Below are 20,558 nucleotides of genomic sequence, written 5' to 3' on the forward strand. Positions count from 1 at the left end.
GTTTACAAAAGAGACTTTATTGCTGCGCTGCTGCCTGGGCACAGCCAGGGTCAGGCGAGGATCACCCGGGCTTCCACCGCCCCGGCCCTGCTGCTCWGAGAAAACCCGCGTGAAAACTGCCCGTGGTCCTGCGAGAGACCCCGTGAGGGCAGGTGRCCTGCGGGCTGGAGCCCACACGGGACTGAGAGCCACCTGCCCAGCTGGCAGCCACGAGCTGGTGCCCAGTGCCTCCCCACACCTCGGGGTCACCGGTGTCTCAGGGCTGCCTGCAGCCGGCACACGGAACYGGCCGGTCACACCTTCTGTGGGGAGGGAAGCTGTGGCAGGACCCCGAGGCCGGCACGGGCTGRAGGCACTGGACAATGTGAAGGAAAATAATTCTTATAGGAAAAGCAAGTTTATATATTGGGTTATGTGAGCGGCAGCAGCCTCGTGCTGGGGGGAGCGGGATGGGGAATGCAGGGCTGGGGATTGCAGTGAGGGCTGAGTATGTGTGAGCCAAGCSGGGGCTGAGCCAGGCAGAGTCTCCAAGCCACCGTGTGCTGCCTTCGTGCTGCCTCATTCAGTGCACCGAGTGAAGCTGCAGAAAGCACAACAGGGAGGAAAGCACATGAGGCTGAGCTGTGCCAGGGTCCCTGCAGAAAGCAGATGCTCAGAAATGCTCAAGGTCCGGTGCTGGACAGGTGTCAGGCAYTCTCTGTGATGGTCTAGAGCCTCACAAGGCAGCAGCACACCCTGTATCCCTCTGGAAACARGTTGCTAGCCGTGGTGGCTGCTCCAGTGTCACCGCCTGTGTGTCCTCCCTCCCAGGGCAGCAAGTATGGACCTCACTGCCTGCTGCCACCATCTCTGTGGGTGTGGAGGGAGCAGATCCACCTTCGTGCTGCTTCCTGCCCCCAGGACTCGCCACAGACCCTGGATCTCTGGCAGCCAGATCCGTGACCTGGGCAGRGAAATGTGCAGCCTGCACTGCTCCTGCCACAGCCCCAGGGCACAGCGGGGAGGACCAGTGTCCCCCAGCTGTGTGACACCCTGCAGGCACCCATGGCAGGCCCAGCTGCAGGGTGGCTTCRTGCAAAGGTCACCTGGTCCTTGGGWGGGCAGAGAGGAGCAGCCCCACCTGGCTCACAACAGCTCAGCTTTGCCATGCTCTGCCCATCAACAGGACTGGCTCAGCTCTTCCCTCCCATGCACCAGCTGCATCCCAGTTCTTCTGGTCCCCCAAAGGAGCAGCTGGTTTGGGTGCTGGGAGTCTTCTTGCCTGGGGGSTGGCTGCACAGCCTGGCACAGGGGGCTGGGTGGTGTGGGCTGGTGGGCTACTTGCGAGAAGCTTTCTTGATACCAGGTTTTTCTTATGGAGGACTCTTGAACTTTCAGCTGTACAGCCATTGTCTTGGSATCAGCATTCTCCAGCTGGGCCAGGGCCCTGTCACTCAAMGCCCATCTTCAGGTGTGGGGCAAGAAGGTTTCAGCAGGAATGGTCTCTGAGGGTGATTTAGTAGTGTAAGAAAAACAGTTCCGTGTTCCTAAYGTTTGTGTGCTAAAACTAAAATATAAAATACACCTTGTACAAGCAGGCAGGCAGGGGATCGGCGTCGGCTCTGCAGGGTAAGAAGGATGCATTGTGTACACTTCCCTGGGGCTCCAGGGCAGGGAGAGCTCGAAATGTGAGTGATAATTTGTTCAGCCGTCGTCCACAACCCTTGYGCTCTGCAGCCTGTCCTAATCGCTGTCGCTTTTATCCACCAGTACCGCGTCGGTCTCCTCCGTGATCTCCAGCAGTGTGTGCACCTCRGGGCTCTCCCCACGCATCAGATCGGAATTTTCTCCCTCCTCTCCACCAACCTCCACCAGCTCTGTGGCTTTCACCTCCACCTCACCCTCTCTTATTTTCTTGACATGGAAAGTGAAGGGTGGCACTTTGTAGACGGCTGTCTTGGACCTGGCATAGATGGTGTGGTCAGGGGTGAAAGACTTCCTCAGTTTGTCCCGAGACGTCTTCATCTTCTCTCTCCTTTCRTTAGTCACAATTTTAGTGCCCAGCTTGTTCATCCTCTTCTCCAGGTTGTGGCGGGTTTTCTCCAAGTTATGGCGGGTCTTCTCCAGGTTCTCCTTGGTCTTTAGYTTAGTCTTTTCCATTTTCTCCTTTGAGAATGCCTTCTTAAAGTCATCCACTCTTTTCATGCCGCTCCTTTTGATGCGTTCTGCCCGTGACTCTTCAATAATCTCCTCAATCTCCACCTCCTCATCTGAGGAGAGCTGGATGTGGTCCTCTTCYGCATGGTCCTCACCCACAGGCACCTCCTCACCCTCACCTTCTTTCTCCAGCTTTTCACCCTCCTTTAGGGACTTGCTGATGCTCAGTTTAGATGGGAGCTTCACTTCATCCTGCAAGACACAGAGCGGAGCCAGTGAGACACACTCTCACACACAYACCAGCAGCCCTGGAGCCAGCCTGTCCTCCCTCCCACAGTGCCACGGGGACATCGGCCTCCACCCAGCTAAACAGACCCGGGTACCTCAGGGCTCATCCTCCCTTACTGCAGCTGATAAGTTATTGTGAAGCAGGTCTGCTTAGGACTGTCCCATACTGGGCCTCAGGCACCAGCTCTGCTCACTCTGCGCTGGCTCCAAACTCATCTGTGACCCCAGAAGTACGGGAAAGGCAGCCCRGTGCTGAAAACTGGAGCCTTTTCCCTTCCTCCTCTGCCCCTGGCACAGTCCTGCCCCCTCCAGTTTCATCTTTATCCCAGGACCTGCCTATTGCAGCCACTCACTCCTGGCCACAGGATGGTGATCCTCAGGTCTCCAGCCTGGACAGATCTGGCTGCAGCCCCGGGTGCAGTGCAGGGCACAGCCAGAGCTGGGAGTCTGGCCACAGCACCAACTAGCACATGCTGTCCTGGCCACCCCCAGTCTGCATTCAGACTTTCCCAAGGCCTCAGGATCCAGATGTGGGGCTCTGACATCTCTTGGGATGCAGCAGGCTGCCCTGTTTTTCCTATTTCTCCACTGGGGAAAAAGTTAGAGAATTTGCCCAAGTCCATATCTGGAGTTGGTGGAGACWGTGGCCCTGACTCACCCAGCCTGGTCTGCGAGGCTACACAGGTCTGCTTGGGTCAGGGCTAGATTCATTCAGCTTCTCCACAAGCCCGAGCCAGCCAAGCCTCTGATCACAGTGGCAGAGGACAAGCATGTGCCCGGGAGAGGGGCACAGCTCTGGAGTGGGATTGGTTTTCATCTGAGCAGCACATAGCATGCGTCCCTGCTGCARTGATTCACCTCTCTGTTCCCGGGACAGGCTGGAAATAGCCCATCATTGTACAGAGCGTCACAGCTGCGGGGCTGCAGCCCACGCTCAGAAATTTATTGCCCAAGCAGTTCTAATCTACAGAGCTGGGTGGGAGAGGTGGGAGCTGGCAGGGCTGGCGCTGTCAGCAATCCAGCAGCAGCCAAAGGGCAATGTGTGGAACGGGCACAGTGCACGCAGAGCTGCGGGGCTGAGGTTTGGAGAAGAGCCTGGACAGCAGGATGGCCAGGTGCCATTCTGAGCCCTGGGCAGGGAGCAACAGAATGGAGCAAGGATGGGATTCCATCCTGCACTGGCTGGAGCCAGGCCCAGGGAAATCAAGGGGCAGGCCCTGGTGTACCCTGAGTGCTTGAATTGCATGGCAAACCCTGGATCAGTGATCTGCCTGCCCCTGGCTTGGGGAGGTGCCCTGTGACCCAGGAGGGTGACTTTGCTGTGGCACCTCACAKGCTCTGCGTGTCACAGCAGCCACCACTGCTCCACCGCAGCGGTGCATGGACGAGCTGCACGGGTGCCAAGAGCCAGGACACTGGGGATGGTCATTCCATCGAGCACGGGGAGGGGTGTCCCTGGTGGAACAGAACATCCCGGTCCCTGCTCGCCGCCGGAAGGGACGGCGTGTGCGCGCATCCACACCCTGAGTGCCGTGCCACCGCGTGCCACTGCCCTGGCTGAMCAACGTCACTGCCACTCTGTGGCTCTGGCCTGAGCCCTGGGCAGAGGCAGGAGATGACACCCTCCCTGCAGATGTGGGTGCTGTGTCCAGCCCTCTGCACTGTCCCCAGCCCTGTCTTCCTTTGCGCCCCTGAAGAAGTGACACAACTCATTGAATACGTGACTCCAGCACAGCTTCACCTGGGTGAAATCCAGTGCTCTCAGCTGCTTTCTCATTTTATCCCAAGCACAGGTGCTGCTCCTTGGGCCAGCTGAAGTTCTGGAAGCACAAGGGCATGTGGAGAAACCTGTGTGAGCAGTGACAGGCCAGCACCATGGAGCACTGGGCTCAGTGAGGATAGCACGGGCTGCAGYGTCTGTGGTGAAAACACAGCCTGCTGGAGCAGAGCTTTCATTCTGGGTTTTCTTCAGAGCAGAGAGCTGTGCTGGGTGAAGCTCTTCACCCTCCASATCACAGGTCAGGCCCCAAATACTTTATGGAGATTAAAGTGAAGTGGCCAACATATGTTTTCTTCATTTGATGAGCCACTTCAGTAGAAAACAATACACAYGCTCTCCAGAGGGCCAGTTCAGTCCAGGCAAACCCACATCACGGGGAAGGCAGGGATCCTGTTCTCCACAACAACACCTGCCAGAGCAATCCCAGAAACTCCMAGGGACCCTGCCCAGCCAGCAGAACATCAGGAACTCCAGCCACTTCCTTCCCTCTGAGGCAACACAATGAGCCAGAACAAAGGCATCCCCCTCTCGCCTGGCACGGTTGTCCCTGGAAATGGTCCATATCCTGCAAACTCTGATCCTATCAGTCCCCTGTCAGCTCCAGAATATGTGTCTGCAGAAAGAAACACCACCTCGAAAACACCACGTCTGTCACATAAATAACCACCTTTCCCCATGGTACACCATTTTATCCAGCTCCTGACTGAATTTTCTGCTGTGGTGGAGTGGGYTGTGCAGCAATGCTCCCACCCAGCCTCAGCAGCATCCTGCAGCTCTTCCTTCACAGCCATGAAGCCACTGCCAGCAGCAGCTGTGGGTATGTGGGACAGTGGCAGCAATCCCWGTTGGGGTGCCTGCAGCTCCCTAATCCTGCCCTTCACCTGGAGAGCAGCATTACCTGCCTCTGTGATCCCACTGGCTGCACTCAGGCACTTCATCCTTTCTGCTCGCCCCACTCCATCCCCACAGCCCAACCCAGCCCTCGCCTCTGTCASACCCAGGGGCACAGAGGCAGCACAGCCTTTCCCATACAGCCCTTCCCATATGTGAGGATCCCAGCCTCTCCCCTTGGGACTGTTTCYGAGAGCTTTTCTCCAGCTGTTCTTGGGAAATCCTTCACGTCCCGCTCCCAGCCTSTCTTTCTCCTAAACATGGTATAATTCCTGCATTTCCCACCCTAACTCTTCCTCACTCTGATTGCTGATCTKAATAGTAGATAACCAGCTGGAGGATTTTCAGCAGCTCACCTGCATTCAGGGAGCATYCCTGTGGGCTCAAGCACAGCACAGTTGGTGTGAGAATATCCACAGCTCTGGCACATCTTAATGGGGACAAGCACATTCTGCTGAGCATCSCTTGCATGTACCTCCTCCCTACACCTAGGCACTGCCCAAAAGCCATGAAGAGTTTCCTCCCCTCTGCCCAGGGGAGGGSAAGGGGAACTGCCTGGCATGGGCAGCACATGCCTGCAGACACAGCGGTGGAGGATAATGGGATGTGACTGGAACAATCAAGAATCATCCCAGGCCCACGGGTGGCTGCTGCACAAATCCCTGCTCCAAGCAAGGCACTATGCTCTCTGCACTTCATTTCACTCATGACTCATCCAGTTGAGCCACATTTTTAACACCAGGCATTCTATTTTTACTTGGAAAACACTGATCCTGAAGTGGGTGAGTCCAAAATCCTGGGTCTTGGCATCCCTGCCTGTTGGGGTGTTCAAAGCCTGGCTCCCAATCAGCARAGGCAAAGCAGTTCTGTCCTCTCAGCTTGGATCCAGCTGGCACAAGGACAGTGGGTAAACAACATTTTTCAGAAGATTTTGGTACCAGCAGCAGCAAACTCTGGCCCTGCTCTGTGTACGGTGCAGAGCTGCACCCAGCAGCAGGACAGGGACAGGGAGTGTGTGTGTCCYTGCAGCACAAACCTCACAGGAAGAAGTGCTTTGGGAAGCTCCCTGGCACCGGCCCGGTCCATCTGTGCACTTTGTGGGCACCCAGAGGGGCCCCAGTGCCCACAGCCACCTCCCAAAGRCAGCTGGCTGCCAGCTGCTCTGTGTCCTCCTACTTCAAACAATTCCGAGCTGTGGGATCCACAGCAGCCTCTTCGCAGCTCCCCTGAGTGGGCTTTTATCTGACATTGTTTTCGAGTTCCCTGGCAGTGAGTCACCCGCAGCCCACRGCCATGGACACCCGCCCGGTTGCTACAACACACGTAAACACTTCCCCTGGCGTATAAAAGGCCAAGGAGGCACAGAGCTGAGCTGCATTCCCAGTCAGTGTGTAAGGAACAGAGTCCCAGCACTCCCAGCCGCTCCAGTCTCCAGTTGGAAGGTTTAATGGAAGGCTCTCGCATGCACATGCAAATCACATCTGCAATTCATTTCACTCCGTTATTTTTACACGACTGCAACAGCACAAACAGTGAGTTTGGTAGACATTTACAGCCATAACATGCAGAAAACAACCAGCTCACATTGCCAGGCTCCTCTGTGACCAAATTGGGTTGATCCCAAGGCTGGGTGAGCTGGAGCTCATAGCCCCTCCTGCACCTCAACCCTCCTTCTGCCCACCCCGGGCAGCACAGCCTGGCCCTGGCCTCGGGGAGGCCGGGGAAGGGATTAGGAACTCRGGCAGCAAACAGCCCTCCAGGTCAGGTCAAGCTGTGCCAGAGGAGAACAAGTTCTGCTCTCCCGTTGCCATGATAACTGCTCTGCTCTGCCAGGCCTTGGAGGAGGCTGTTCTGTGCTGACCTTCCAGCAGTGTCATGGGAAGGAGGATTCAGCTATTCCTGAGTAAGCAGCACGCCTGAGAAGCACCCTGAGCCTARCAGGGCTCGGGCTTGTGCAGATGCCCTGCACAGAGGGGGCTGTGCTTTCCTCTCCAGTGCCTTGGTAGAACAGACCTTTTCTGTGGAGACTGAAATTGCTAGATTGCTAGACTTTTTTTTTGCTAGACCACAAAAAAAGGGTTTTTTTTTTACATCTGATGCGCTCCTTGAAATGGAGAATTTTCCCCTGGCAGCTTTGCCCAGAGACCCAAATTCCTGGGCTGGGTTCACCCTTGTCTGGCTCTTGGAATAGTCCAGTCCAACCAGGTGGCCATTTGCACTGGACAGTGCTGCTGGGTGACCTCTGAAAGGCAGCTGGARCTTGGGGCATTTTCTCCAGAGGCTGCATAATGACAGGAAGGCAACAGGCCATTCTGGCCACCTAAATGTGACATGAACAGCAGTTAAGTCACCACTCTGGTGTGAGCAGAGTCTGACTCAGAGCAAGCACCGCCAGAGGCTGTGGCCAGACAGAAATGGGAGATGCTGCTGGGCCTGCCCGAGGCACTGGAAATTTACGTCACAGTTTGTGCTCTCTGCCTGTCTTTTACCTGTTTATAAACAACAACTTCAAACCATTTCACAATCACAAACTAAAGCTCACAAGAAGCCTGAGGAGGTGGAACAGACCTTTTCTGTGGAGGGGCTGTGTTTCAGAGGGAGAAATGATGGCTCAGAGAACAGATGGGAATTGCCCGGTCACAGCAGACGCCAGCASAGCCAACTGCCCCTGGCCACTCGCCCTTCATGCAAGCCACACAGCAGCTCCTCCTCCCTCCCAGATCGCCTGAGGGAAAATCCCAGCTCCTCACACCCACGCTCATGCAGCAAGCGCATTAGTCAGCAGCAGGATCAGCCTTGCAGGTCTGACAGCCTGAGGCAGCCCCAAGCAGGCGAGAGGCAAAGGCTCGGAATCAGCAGCTCCCAGAGCTTCAGAAGAGGTTCAAAGTGATCTTCAGGGGGTGCAGCTGACGARGCCCTAAATTGCTGCCTCCTCTCGTGTCTTCTGCTGCCCTGGGCCTGTCTCCTCGGGGTGGGCTCAGAGGGCAGTCCCTGGCGAAGACTCAAGGCACACGCGCGGCATCTTCTCGGGCTAAGATGAGGAAAACTGCGTTTCAATGGCCGGGGAAAGGAAGCACRGTGGAAACACTTACCTGTTCCTGCCGGGAATCTGATTGGGAACACGCCAACAGTGATCCAGGTTAGCACAGAAYAGGCAGGGAGAAAAGGCACAGGGGTACGTTTTAGTAAAGGGAGAAGCCAGGAAGCAAAATTTGACAGAAATGAGAGTCAGCAAAGATCTATGAGATGGAAGAGTGTTTGTCTCTGATTCAAAAGGTCCCAGGAGATGCAGGATCTCTTCTTTGGGTTCAGGCATATTCACACTGCCACTGCCACAGGGCCAGACTCTGCTTGTGGTCACAGGGATTTGGTGTCACCTGTTGGGGACACATCTCCCTTTGCTGTGGTGTAGCTGAACTCAGAGTTTGCTTGTGTATATAAGATTTTTTTTTTTAAAGGGTGGTGAGTTTAAACCCCTGTCTTTATTAATTCAAGTGCAGAGGCTGCAGAGATTGAAACRGCCGGGTGCAGCTCCAGAACTCTATCCRCTGGTTTTGTCACGTACTGACCTTACCTTAAACCAGCACCAAGTAATTCCCAGCAGCTCCCAGATCTCTGCACCCTGTGACACAGCAAAGCCAGGCATGGCCTTGACTCTGGGTTCCAAGGGCTGGACAATGTTTGTCTCCAACAGTGCCGAGAGATTCATGGAAAGGCCTCAAGCCTTAGAGATGAGACTTTTGAGTCCAGCACTAAGAAGTCACCAAGGAATACTGCTGAGAGGAAAAATATCTAAAATATGAGGGGAGAAAGCAAATCAGCTTGGGATTAGGTAAATGTTAGAGGGATAAGTAGTTCACTCTCAAGTAGCATTTCCCTGACTAGCAGAGTCCTACCACCCTCTGTAATTCTGGGTGTTGTGCAATTTGCCTGGCACTTCTTTCTATCAGGCACATCCAGTTACCCTGTGTCTTGGAAGCTGTGTCTGAAAAGCTGGTTCTGCTTTATCAGCTGTGAGAAACAGCAGTTTGGTACGGGCACCAGAGCTGGTGCAAAGGAAGGGAGGGAGGGTGGAGAGAGGAGGAGGCTGTGCTTGGAAAAATGCTTTTGCCTCTAGTGAGTCAGAAGAGAGGCAGGGCTGTAGGAAACAGAGAAGTAAATAGATTGAGAGTGAAAAGGCACTTTTTTYCCCCTCTGACAGCATTAGAAAGTTTTGATGCCATGATCAGTCTGTTTGTAGCACTGGCTTTGCTCTCAGATCTGCTCCTCCCGGATAAATCTGTCTGAGCTGATTGATGACACCGGAGCTGCTCCTGAACAGCAAAGCAGCAAAGATGGGGTTTGCATTACAAATGATTTGCAGACACTGACATTTGCATCCTCACATAAAGCTGGAGACTAAACATCCTGAGACTTTTTATTCTAAATATTTGATTTTCCTTTACTGACACTGAACATTTTGTTTCTGCTCTTTGTCTATCTCRCAGCTGGAAAGTGGACCCACAACTCTTTGGGTGCTCTGTATGTTGTAGGAGATGCTGCAGAACCAAGAGGACAATCCCAAATGGGATAAAAGAGGGCTAAGCCTGTTGCTGAATAGTTTATGAGTCACTGCTTTGCCTTCTGGGCTGTGCACATGAGAGGCCTGAGGGAAGAATATGTGATCAGGAGGGATATTACCTTGGATTTGTTCTCATGGGCCACTATTTGTCCAGTCTAACCCCATCCCAAAGGCTGGGCAGTCTCTGGCCCTTTGCTCTGAGACAATTTATGGCTGCACAGCTCAGTCTGTAACTATAATGGTGAAAGGATTCCAGCAAAGCAAAGAGTTCTGGCACCAACTGTTTATAAATAATAGCTGAGCAATGAAATATTAATGCAGTTGATACCAGACTGCAACAGAGAAATCCATGCTCCAGAGTTGTCTACTGGTAGACTGGTAATCTGCACTAAGAAAAAATCCTGGAAGTCAGAGCTATTAACATCCTGACATTTTTTTAAAGCTCAGACTCCTCTGAATTATTATCTTGAGATTCTGATAATTCTGTAATATGCAGAGAATATGCAAGATTTTTGCAAATTGGGATGCTCAYGTGGTATCCCTGCAATGGAGGGAGCACAGACAGTAGCTGCTTTAGACTGGATTCTCAGTGAAARTGAAATCAGATTTTTATTTTAAAACATTATCAGAAAAGAAATACGGTGGCTGCTGCAATGCAAGTGACCCACTGGGAAGAGTGATGGATGTTCCAAGACAGAGAGATCTCAGCCACATGGAGCCAGCTGGTCTTGCAGGAAAAGCACCCCATGGGTACCTGGTGCCTATGCCTATCCCAGTGCTGTCATCCAAATATGGTGCTTTGGAAATTCCTATTTTCTTTTTAATGCTGGTAACTGGGCAAGCTCCACTGAACTGCAGGCATGTCACCCACCCAGGCTGTCCCTCAGGCCTGTGGATCTTGCTGGCTCTTGTCAGTGCTCCACTGCCATTAACTCATCGTGGTTTTGTTTCTGAATGATTAATTTAAAACAAAAGCATAGCTCRGGGCAGCTGCTGTTCTGTTTGGGCAGTGGAGAAAGGCAGCAGCCCCGGGGCAGTGGGTTTGTATGCCCTGGGCTCCCTGCCCTGTTCTTCTCCTCAACCCCCTGTCCTTTTCCACGCTCTCTTTTGAGGAGAACAGACCCAAAATTGAGGCAGTTCAGATCCGGCCTCCGAACCTGTCCCATGAATGCGTGGGTTTGAAATCCCCCCTCCTCCTCACGATGTACAATCTCACTGCTCCCGTCCCTATAAGGCCCACGCCAGCACAAAGCCAAGCTGGGCTATTTATATTTCCTTTGCCCAGCCCTACCCACCCCACACTGCATGGCTGGGATCCAGATCCCAYCCTGCTCTCCCAACTGCACAGCCCTTCCCACGGAAACTCAGATCTCACAGAGCTCACAGCAGCCACTGGAGCCCCCTGAAGAGCAGAGGARCCTCCAAATTGGACACTCACACCCCTCTGAGCAGGCAAAGGCTGCTCTTCCCAACAAAAACACTGCACATCCCAGAGTTCCTGGAGCTCAGCACCCACACAAACCTCAAAATAAAAGATTGGCACACTTTAGAAATTCAATACTCTGTGTGTGTGTGCCGAGTGCTGCAAGGGTTTGTCTGGTTGTAAGAAAATCAGCCTTTGGCATTTGCAGGAATAAGTTTAATTGTCAAAAAGTGTTTRGAGGAAAATGCCAAGCTTACATAAACTGCCACGTGCCACTCTCCAGCTGAACACGGCACAAAGTGTGGTTTCAGAGCATTAGTTGCTTGCACAGGACATCCATTATTTAACCATGAACTGCAGTAACCAGCCTCAGATTCAGGATCCTAAAACCAGGAGATTTGGGATGAAGTCACTTTAGTTTGTTTTTAATAGCAACCACTCTCACCGATTTTTTTTTGTGTCCTGATTTCTCTGAAAGACAGGAGGCACAAAGGAAGCTCGGAGCTCTGTTCCCAGGGGCTGCTGAGCAGTGCAGGCACTCCCTGATGTCAGACTTTTTAGGAAGATAAGTTCTGCACTGAATGTCAGCACACACAGTGGCCTGTAAAGCTGTCACMTCTCTTTTGGCTCRGCAAGTTTTCAAAAGAGAAAGATGAGGCCATTTGGAGGRGTATGGTTGTTTTCCAGTTTTATTYTCAAGAATTGATCTAATWCYCTACATTAAGKCTMTMCAAAAWCTCTTAARTCAGTAGAAATCAGACCAGCTCCAGGCAAAATACGCTCAGAGAGGGTCAGYAAGTGAGAAAATGTGAGCAAGGACRGGACTGAGAGCGACGGCCATAAATGTTCTGCTCAACATCTCCCCTTAGCCAGGATGTGGAAATGATATCCCTGCATTTTCTCTCCCAAATTTTGAAGCTACCCCAGCAGATGTGCCCAGGATCATCCCACAGGTCAGGCTTTCCYTGAGTAAAATTTGGTTTCCATTTCCTCCTAATCTCCAGTGAGCAAAACACAATTCTTACGGGCAGTCTGACCTTCCCTCCAAGGTGCAAAAGGTCTTATTTGCACTCCTAAAATAATCCCTCCACTCAATAAACCTCAGCACTCAATGCTGAGAGAATAATCAAACATCAAGAACCAGCAAAGAGCTTATTTATCTTTACCTCCTTTATTTCTTCCAACTGCAGAACTGTGCAATGCTGAACCCAACAGAGCACGACTCCTGCTCTGCTCAGCTCTCTCACCCAAAAACACCCCCCACTGGGATTATGGAATATATTACATCCTTTAGGATGAGTTTATCTCTTGTTCTCCAAAAGAAAAGACTAATAAATCTTTGGACTTTTTGCCACAGCAACTGAAAACACACAGGAGTCACTCCGAGCTTGGCAAAGCAGCTTTCCCTGTGTCAGAGAGGAGCAATAATGTGCTCAGCACCACAGAATTAATTACGTGACCAGTAATTTACCCGACAGACACTTTGGTAGGTGGGGGGATCTGAGAAGTGACACACTGAATGAGAGTTATTTTGTAATTATTTGGTTTTAAGTGTAGGTACCATTAGGAAAGCACGGTGAATTCCTCAGATACCCCCCAGGGTGGATCCTGGTGCTTTCCTGCTGGGGCCGGGTCTGCTCCGGCTCCCGTGGAAGTGCCAAATGTCCATGAGGACACAAACAGCTCCATTTCACACGGTGCAAACCTGGAGAATTCCTTACTTGTGCTCTGTGGCCTCACTTTCAAATCACACTGAATTCCATGCTGGGAAATTACTCCAAATCCCAAATAATTTCTTCCCCTAATACCTTCATGATTCCCTAAGTCCCTGGCACAGTCCCTGGCCAAATGACTCTCTCCAAGGCTTCTCTGCCCTCACCACAGCAGCAAGGGCAGGCCCCAAGCCTTCAGAAGCAGCATTGCTTTTTAATATTCAAAGAGCAACTCCGCTCAATATCAGTGAGCCACAACAAACCAACACAAACTGCTCATGAAACACTAACCTGCAGATGTTTGGGATGCTTCCCRAGGACCTTGAACCTTGCCAACTTCCTACCTATTTCCGTAACTGACATGGAATGTTGTGTTTAAACGATTCCCTTCACTCCACTCATTTTGCAGCGGTTGTTGCTTCTATTTTGTTTTTCCGTGGATAGATGGATACAAAAAGTTTGTAATAAATCCATACACATGTATCTGTCTATAACTGTTTGTGTTTGCTGTATGATCTGAACAGGATTTCAGCCTTTCAGCCACGATAAAATCCCAAATGCTCAAGCTCTGAACCAAGGAGTCCCACAGGCCCTGTACATGCCTGACCCTGAGCCTGTCACGAGCCCCTCACCCTCAAACCTCACAGTAAGGACCATTCTCCCTTTTATTCTGCTTTTCTCCTCTCTCCTCTYGTGATCAGCACTCGAAGCTTCTCCATTTGTCCCTGGCGCTGGCTATTATTAACCCAGMGGCTTCCAATTGTAGCATTAACTGTTTCATTCACTTTTCACCCATGGCCCAACAGAAGAGTTTGCTCTGACATGAAAACCTGACTCCAAGCAGGAAACCTGACAGAACCGTGCTCCTCTCTCTCTCCTTGTTTAATGTTAAATGAAAACTCCAACACTTAGTGCAGGGGGTGAATATCAAGCAAACTGAAGCTGTTATTGACAGCAAGCAACAAGAAGGTTCAAGGCTTGCAGGATGCAGAAGAAACAAGGTGGGAATTGTACAAACCCACAGGAAAGGCCACCCCGAGCACTGCCAAGCTCAGGGGGCTGGGCTGGATTTTCTCTGACAGCTCTATCTGCTYTGGCTGGACAGATTAACCCTGAGGCTGGGGCTACTATCACTTGTTACCAGATGCATGTCACAAATCTGAAATATTATCGGTCTCCACGTAGCCATACACATGGTGTCTCTTGGTAGAAGAGACGYTGGCAGATGGATTTACAACACCCCCTTCCAGATCCCAGAGCACTCTTGCTCTTTGTYGAGCTAAACAGTAAAATCAGATTATTTTGATACTTCTGGCCCATTGCAGTGAGCTCTTAAGGCCTCGTTCCGTATCGGCATTAAAATCCCATTAAAATGGAACAACTCTGTCAAACTTTGTCTTATGACACACGGAAAATGTTAAACCACAAATGAGAGAGTGACRGGGGAGCCACCTCAGCTCGGACTGCCGGACAATCCGGGGAGTTTGGGAGAGGGCTGGACCGAACATGCAGCATGACAGGACCCTCAGCAAAGAAAACACCCACTAACAGGATGTAAGGACAAAAGTGAAACAGTTCCTTACCTGGTAGATCATGACTTTGAAGTTCCTGCGTTTCAGGAGCTCCGCTTCGTTGGCCTCCAGCTTCTTAATCTGCCCCGCTTGCTTCTCCAGGTTCTGCCGCACCGTTTTCACGTTGACGCTCACCTTGCGCACCTTCTCCAGCATTTTGTTGACRGTGTTGCTGGTGGTGGTGTGTGCCTTGGTCAGCTTGGTCAGCTCTCCCTGGATGCTGGTCACTGCGCTATCCATCTCTTGCTGTCTCTCCTCCAGCTGTGTTTGGGTCAGCTGGATCTGATCCACCGCTCCGATGATCTTGTCCAGAAGGGTCAGCACCATCACGCCGTTGATCTGGTCTGATTTGATGGGTTCCTCGGGCGCTTGTTCGTCCGAGGTCTCAGAAACGGTGGGMGGCTCGATGATTTGCAAGGTGGTGTCCTCCATGGTGGCTCGRGAGCCCGGAGAAGCTGTCACTGCGGGGAGAGAGCAGGGAAAACTGAGCCCGAGCCTCAGCTAAACTCCGCACTGGGAGACACGCCAGGAATGGGGAGCGCAGTGAGTGAGTGTCTGTGCTGAAATTCAAATGGCACAGCTCCGCACAGCCGTCCAGTGGAACTGCCCTGCAAAATTTTCCAGGCTTGCAGGTCATTGGCTGACTCCACCTCAGCTATAGAAAAGGGGCCGCTGCCAAATGCCTGCTGACCCACCCTTTTGAAATGATTAAAATAGTTGGAGGGGAGGCGATGGCTCTGCATGCAAACACAAGCACAGCGCAGCCAGGAATGCGAAGCTCTGGAACTGCAGCCGCCCCTTCTTTACCCTCAGTCTAAAGGCACCGTACCTAACGGGAGGAAAAAACAAAATCCTTTAGCAGACAGCTCGGGAAATTGCTGGGAAGAGAATGGGAAGCAAGCAGCCCCATCTGGGCACAGCTGTGTGCATTGAAGGYTGGTCTAAACAACTGCACACGCTGAAAAGTTCAGCTGGAAGTTCAGATCTTTTGTCAATACTTAGCTTTGGAGCTGTTTTTTTTTTCCTCCCCAGGACTATGAGAGCCTGATTTTCAGTATTTTAAATAAATGCTAYTATTTCAATTCAGTAGTCACAGCATGGAAACAGCTGTATCTTAAGAATGCCTCCTCCCACATGTGAATATACAACAGGCACATACAGTAGGTGCAGGGTAAAACAGATTAAATCCTCACAGATTTAACACAGAGAAGCATAATTCACTCCTGAAGTGAGGCAGCTGGGCACTCCCCCTAAAGGAGCTCTCCCAGCTCCACAGTCCTTGAGCCTTYTACAGATCCTGTCACCAGACTGTAAATGCAAGACGTGATACACAAAATTGTGCTTGTAAACAAAGCCCAAATACAGTGGGTTACTTTTGGATTTAGTGGTAAAAACCCTGATTGATTCAAAACAGGGAGACACGTGGGAGGTGCCACCACAGACTTCGAAACAATCCAGCAGGGACGTGCCAGGAATGTGGAGAAGGGAAATTCAGATCTTGGGAGTGACCGTGGGCCAGATCCTTCGCTGTTTCTGGGGTTGGCTCTGCCAGAAGGAACCAAGCTCCCATGGACAGAGCTGCCACAGAGTCTCTGCTGGCCTGGGGTTCACTGCCAGATTTGAGGCACTTGGGAAGGCTGTGGGCACACTGGGAAGGTGGCAGCTTCCCTCATTCTATAGCTTCAACAACAGTTATTCACCCTCAGCACCTCCTGCCAGCCCAAGTCTGCTCTCGGCCTTTGCCACTGGCTGGCAAACACCAGGAATGCCCCAGAGCTGGGCTCCTCCCWGCTCAGCTGCCTCAGGGCAGACTGRGAGAARTGACCCAYCCCAACTCCACACTGGGGARCCCGGACATCCCACAGATGCAGAGGGACATTGTTCATTCACAGTGCTCRCAGCAGTCAGCACTTTCCCCGCCTGCCCCGTGACCGCTCACTCTCCCCACTGACCTGGGTCTGGTGGCTCTGAGATCACAGAATTGCAATGAAAACAAACTGCTTTTCTGTACACTGTTTTCCTGGAGGGATCTTTTTCCAGAGCATTTATTTCCAGTGTTTTCTGCTGCTGAGAGTTTGATGGAAAAACTCCACATTGAAGGCAGGCAGCCCCAGGCCCCAGAGCTGTTTGTCCCTGGGGATAYCTGCTCCAGGGTGGGGATTCAGGTACAGGACAGGACACATGTGAAGGACAACTCCTTGAGGACCTGTCATCCATTACACGTGTGACTCCAATGCATCTCTCTGCCTTTGGGTCTCCATTTGGGAATAATAAAAAAAAAAATCTGCTTGAGTAGGTGAGTCTGGATAGAACCAGACAAACCAACAGGACAGGTATTTACATCCATTCCTGGGGCTCAGAGAGATGAACTGCCCCTCTCCTCTGTGCCCACAGCGATCATCCTGGGCTGGAATGCCAGGAATCACTTTTTTGTATTTGGATTAACTCCACTTTTCTGCTGCAGAGACAGACCAGGAACAGCCAATGGGTGGGAATTTGCAGAGCCTCAGTTTGGAGTCCATCACTTCCAGTGGGAGTGTTGGAAAATATACCAGTTTAAAGATTTTTGATGTAACTTTAGTCCGATTTTGTTTGCCTTTTCCCCGAGGGAGAGGTGCTGAAGTTTCTTTGCAGGGCATTGCTGCTCACAGGAGTGGCTGGAGGCATCTGCTCTGGGAAAAAAAAAGATAAGAGAAGGACCTGATCAGCATCAGAGGTGAAGAAATCCAGATCCAATAGGAAYCCAAATACTAAGAATTATGCAACGTTGGACCAATGAACATTAAACCAATAAAGTTCTCTGAGTTTTGACTGTATAAATTTTGGGGAAAATCTTGCAAAATTCATGTGTCATGGAATGATTCTGTCTGCTGTGTGYAAATGAGATGATTTCTGTGGCACATCCTGGCCAGAAAATTAAGTAACGCCTCGACTTTCTAACATTAAAAATATTAATGGAGAGYTTTTGTTTTTCCCGCAGTTTTGGTGACAACGGCTGTGTCTCGGGCTGTTCCTCACTCACACTGCGGCRCGGATGTCACTGTCCCGGGCCTCACCGGGACCGGGCCGGGTCGGCGGGGAGAGGCCGCGCCCTCACGCCTGGGGCATGCCGAGTGTGACGTCACCACGCCAGATAATGACGTAACTGTCGCGTCATTATGCGGGTATTGACGTCACCGAGCGCGGCTCGCGCGGGGCCGCCCCTCAGAGCCACTTCCGGGGCGGGGCCGCGCGCGGTCGCCAGGAGACGCCGCGGACGGGAGCCGGCTCGGGTCAAGCGGCGGCGGCGGCGGAGGCGGAGGCGGCAGCGGGAGGTAATGGGGGGGAACGGAACGGAACGGAACGGGACCGGGCTGGATGCGATGGGGACTGGATGGGATCGGGATGGCGATCGCCGGGCTGTGACGGAGCGGCGGAGGCGGGGAGGCCTCGGTCCCTGCCGCCGGCCCGGTTCTCACGGCTGTTCTCCGCAGAGGCCGCAGCGGCGGSAGCGGCGCCGCCATGGGGGAGCTGTTCCGCAGCGAGGAGATGACCCTGGCCCAGCTCTTYCTGCAGTCTGAGGCCGCGTACTGCTGTGTCAGTGAGCTGGGCGAGCTGGGCAAGGTCCAGTTCCGCGATGTGAGTGTCCCCTGCGCTCCCCGCGACACCGGGGCGGTCGGGGCACCGGGAACCCCGCTCCCGTGCCCTCAGGGCCGGTGGGGCCCAGCTCGGCCCCGGGGTGGCGGGGTTTGCTGAGTGCCGTGTCTCTCCCTCTAGCTGAACCCCGACGTGAATGTGTTCCACCGTAAATTCGTCAATGAAGTCCGGAGGTGCGAGGAGATGGATCGAAAGCTCCGTACGTTTCCAGGCTTGGGGTTGATGTGGTTCTGATTCTGCAGCTTTTGCTTAAAAAAAAAAACAAAAAAAAACAAAAAACAACCTGTTAAGGAAGCTGAGGCTGTAGGGCTGCGTTAGGGACAGAGCAGAGGGGTGAGGGCACAGGCACAACTCGCTGCCTCCTGGGATTCACCTCCCCCTGGAAAGATAACTCTGGCCAAGTCAGACAATCTTGGAATGGGAGGTGAAGAAATCAGCTGCTGCTGGGGCCAGGTGCTTGTTGGGGTGACTGTTTGAAGTGTCTGTAGTTAACACTTTTAATGCTGTCTCTACAGGGTTTGTGGAGAAGGAGATTAAAAAGGCAAACATTCCTATCATGGACACTGGAGAAAACCCGGAGGTGCCTTTTCCACGTGACATGATTGACCTGGAGGTAATGATGTGTTAAGACTCAACTAGTATTTAACTCTGGATGGAAACAGAGAAAATTGTATCTGTTGGTTGATGCCTGCAGAATTTAGTGGCAGGGGGGCATTAGCTCAGTCTCCAGCTGTCCCTGGAAGCAGCTCTGCTGCCTCACATTGTGCTGGCTGTGTTTGTCCAAATAGAGAAGTGAAAGTACTTGATAGAAATTTCACCACTGGCATGAGCCAGAGCTGCTGGAAACCCATGATTTATGGTGGAGGGTCATAAGATTTATCATGATTTTAGTGATTTTAGGAAACTGTCAATCCAATCCATGAAAACCTGGCTGAGTGTGAGAAGTCTGCAGCTGCCTGCAGATGTGGCAGATGTGGATCTGTGCTGTAGCTGGCTGGAGATGAACCTGTAAAGCCATGCAAATTAGTCTTGGAAATGTGAAGTATCTCACCTGCTTCTGTGTGTTGATTGACTGAACAGCACTTACTTGTGGAATTGTTTTAAGTCCTTTTTTCTTCTTGTCGCCTCTTCCAGGCAAACTTTGAGAAAATTGAAAACGAGCTCAAAGAAATCAACACCAACCAGGAGGCTCTGAAGAAAAACTTCTTGGAGCTGACAGAATTAAAATTTATACTGCGTAAAACTCAGCAGTTTTTTGATGAGGTCAGAATATCGGTGGGGCATAACACGTGGGGAGCTTGTTCTTCTCATAGAAATTATCCTTTTTATTCTCAAATATATTTTAGTTGCTGTTTTGGACAGCAGGGTCATTTTATGCTTTGTTTAAGAAAGCTTCACAAATTGCTTTCCATTTTTCATGCAGTACACACAGCTACCCATGATTTACCTGCTACGATGCTGATTGGGGCTTGTTGTAGTTAAGCAATGGTTTGTTTAAAAAATGTGTAAAATAATTAAGATTATTAGAGTAGTTTTGAAACACATCAATGACCCCATAATTTGGTGCTACAGCAGTGGGTAAGAGTCTGTTTGGTGCACGTGCAGAGAAGTTATGATTGAGCTGAATTTCTCTTCACCCTTCAAAATGTTTTGTGGAAACTCACAAGGGTCATAATACAAAGTCCACTGAACTACTAGATTTATTAATTAATTTATTGAGCCTTTGATCAAACCCGAAGCTTTCAGAGGTCAGTTGTGGAGCAAAGCTGACATTTAAAGTCTTCTACAGTTTGTCAAATACCAGCTGGGCCAGGAACTGGCAACTTTCACTGGACCTGAGAGGAGCTTCTCCGGTGTCATTCATGGCACTGACATAAATCCTGCTGGRGAGAAGACATAACCCTTCCTTGTAAAGCTGAAGTGTCTCAAGAGTCTTGGCAGTTCTCTCAAAGAGCTCCTGTATGTTTTTCAGGACATGTTTTTGCTGAGTAGATGTCCTGTTTCCTCTAATCTCAGGATTTGATCAAAGGATTTTTAACGGAAGCAGCTCCTGGTATTTACAAGGGCTATTGTCAAGTGGAGCTGGACTGCTGCACACTTCTGGCCGTTTATCTAACCGTTTGTTTTTTGTTGTTTTGGCACAAGGTGTTGCCTGTTAAGGCACCAAGGTTGGTCCTGTGCCAGTCATAGTCTGTGCTGACACAGATACTGCTGCTGGTGTGAGGGCTGATGGGTTGTGGGGTTGGTTTCAGTACAAAAAAAACCCTTGTCTTCGAGTGTTGAATGTTCACTTACAAGTGTCACTTGGGCAAACAGGATTAATCTGATAATGTGTTACTTTGCTGCATTAAAGTAGCACTGCCTGTTCTGGGTGTCATGTAAAACCAAGTGCTGAACATTTCTATATAGAGAACGAATCCCAGACTGATTTGGGTTAGGAAGGACCTTAAAGCTCATCCCCATCCACCCCCTGCCATGGGCAGGGGGCACCTTCTACTTGATCAGGTTGCTCCAAACCCTGTCCAACATGGCCTGGTTTATTACTGTCCTCTCCAATGAA

At 51.4% G+C, this 20,558-nt stretch overlaps 2 protein-coding genes across 2 annotated transcripts in view; one reads left to right on the forward strand and one right to left on the reverse strand.

Annotated features, from left to right (window-relative positions):
* Positions 1-3: 3 nt before the first annotated feature.
* On the reverse strand, positions 4-15,112 carry CAVIN1 (caveolae associated protein 1). The gene is made up of 2 exons (XM_057379539.1): positions 14,375-15,112; positions 4-2,388 (listed from the first exon to the last, which is right to left on the reverse strand). The coding sequence occupies exons 1-2, from the start codon at positions 14,792-14,794 to the stop codon at positions 1,723-1,725; spliced, it is 1,086 nt and encodes a 361-aa protein (XP_057235522.1). The 5' UTR covers positions 14,795-15,112; the 3' UTR covers positions 4-1,722.
* A 2,486-nt stretch (positions 15,113-17,598) lies between these two features.
* ATP6V0A1 (ATPase H+ transporting V0 subunit a1) overlaps positions 17,599-20,558 on the forward strand; it is a 28,664-nt gene continuing 25,704 nt past the window's right edge. The window contains exons 1-5 of the mRNA XM_057379547.1: positions 17,599-17,676; positions 17,836-17,980; positions 18,119-18,197; positions 18,514-18,611; positions 19,133-19,261. Coding sequence (XP_057235530.1) covers positions 17,864-17,980; positions 18,119-18,197; positions 18,514-18,611; positions 19,133-19,261 — 423 coding nt within the window. The 5' untranslated portion in view covers positions 17,599-17,676; positions 17,836-17,863. The remainder of the gene's footprint in view (positions 17,677-17,835; positions 17,981-18,118; positions 18,198-18,513; positions 18,612-19,132; positions 19,262-20,558) is intronic.

This window comes from Malurus melanocephalus, unplaced genomic scaffold, assembly GCF_030028575.1.
Source record: "Malurus melanocephalus ecotype Western Australia unplaced genomic scaffold, MMel_1.1 scaffold_411, whole genome shotgun sequence".
NCBI classification, from domain to species: Eukaryota; Metazoa; Chordata; class Aves; order Passeriformes; family Maluridae; genus Malurus; species Malurus melanocephalus.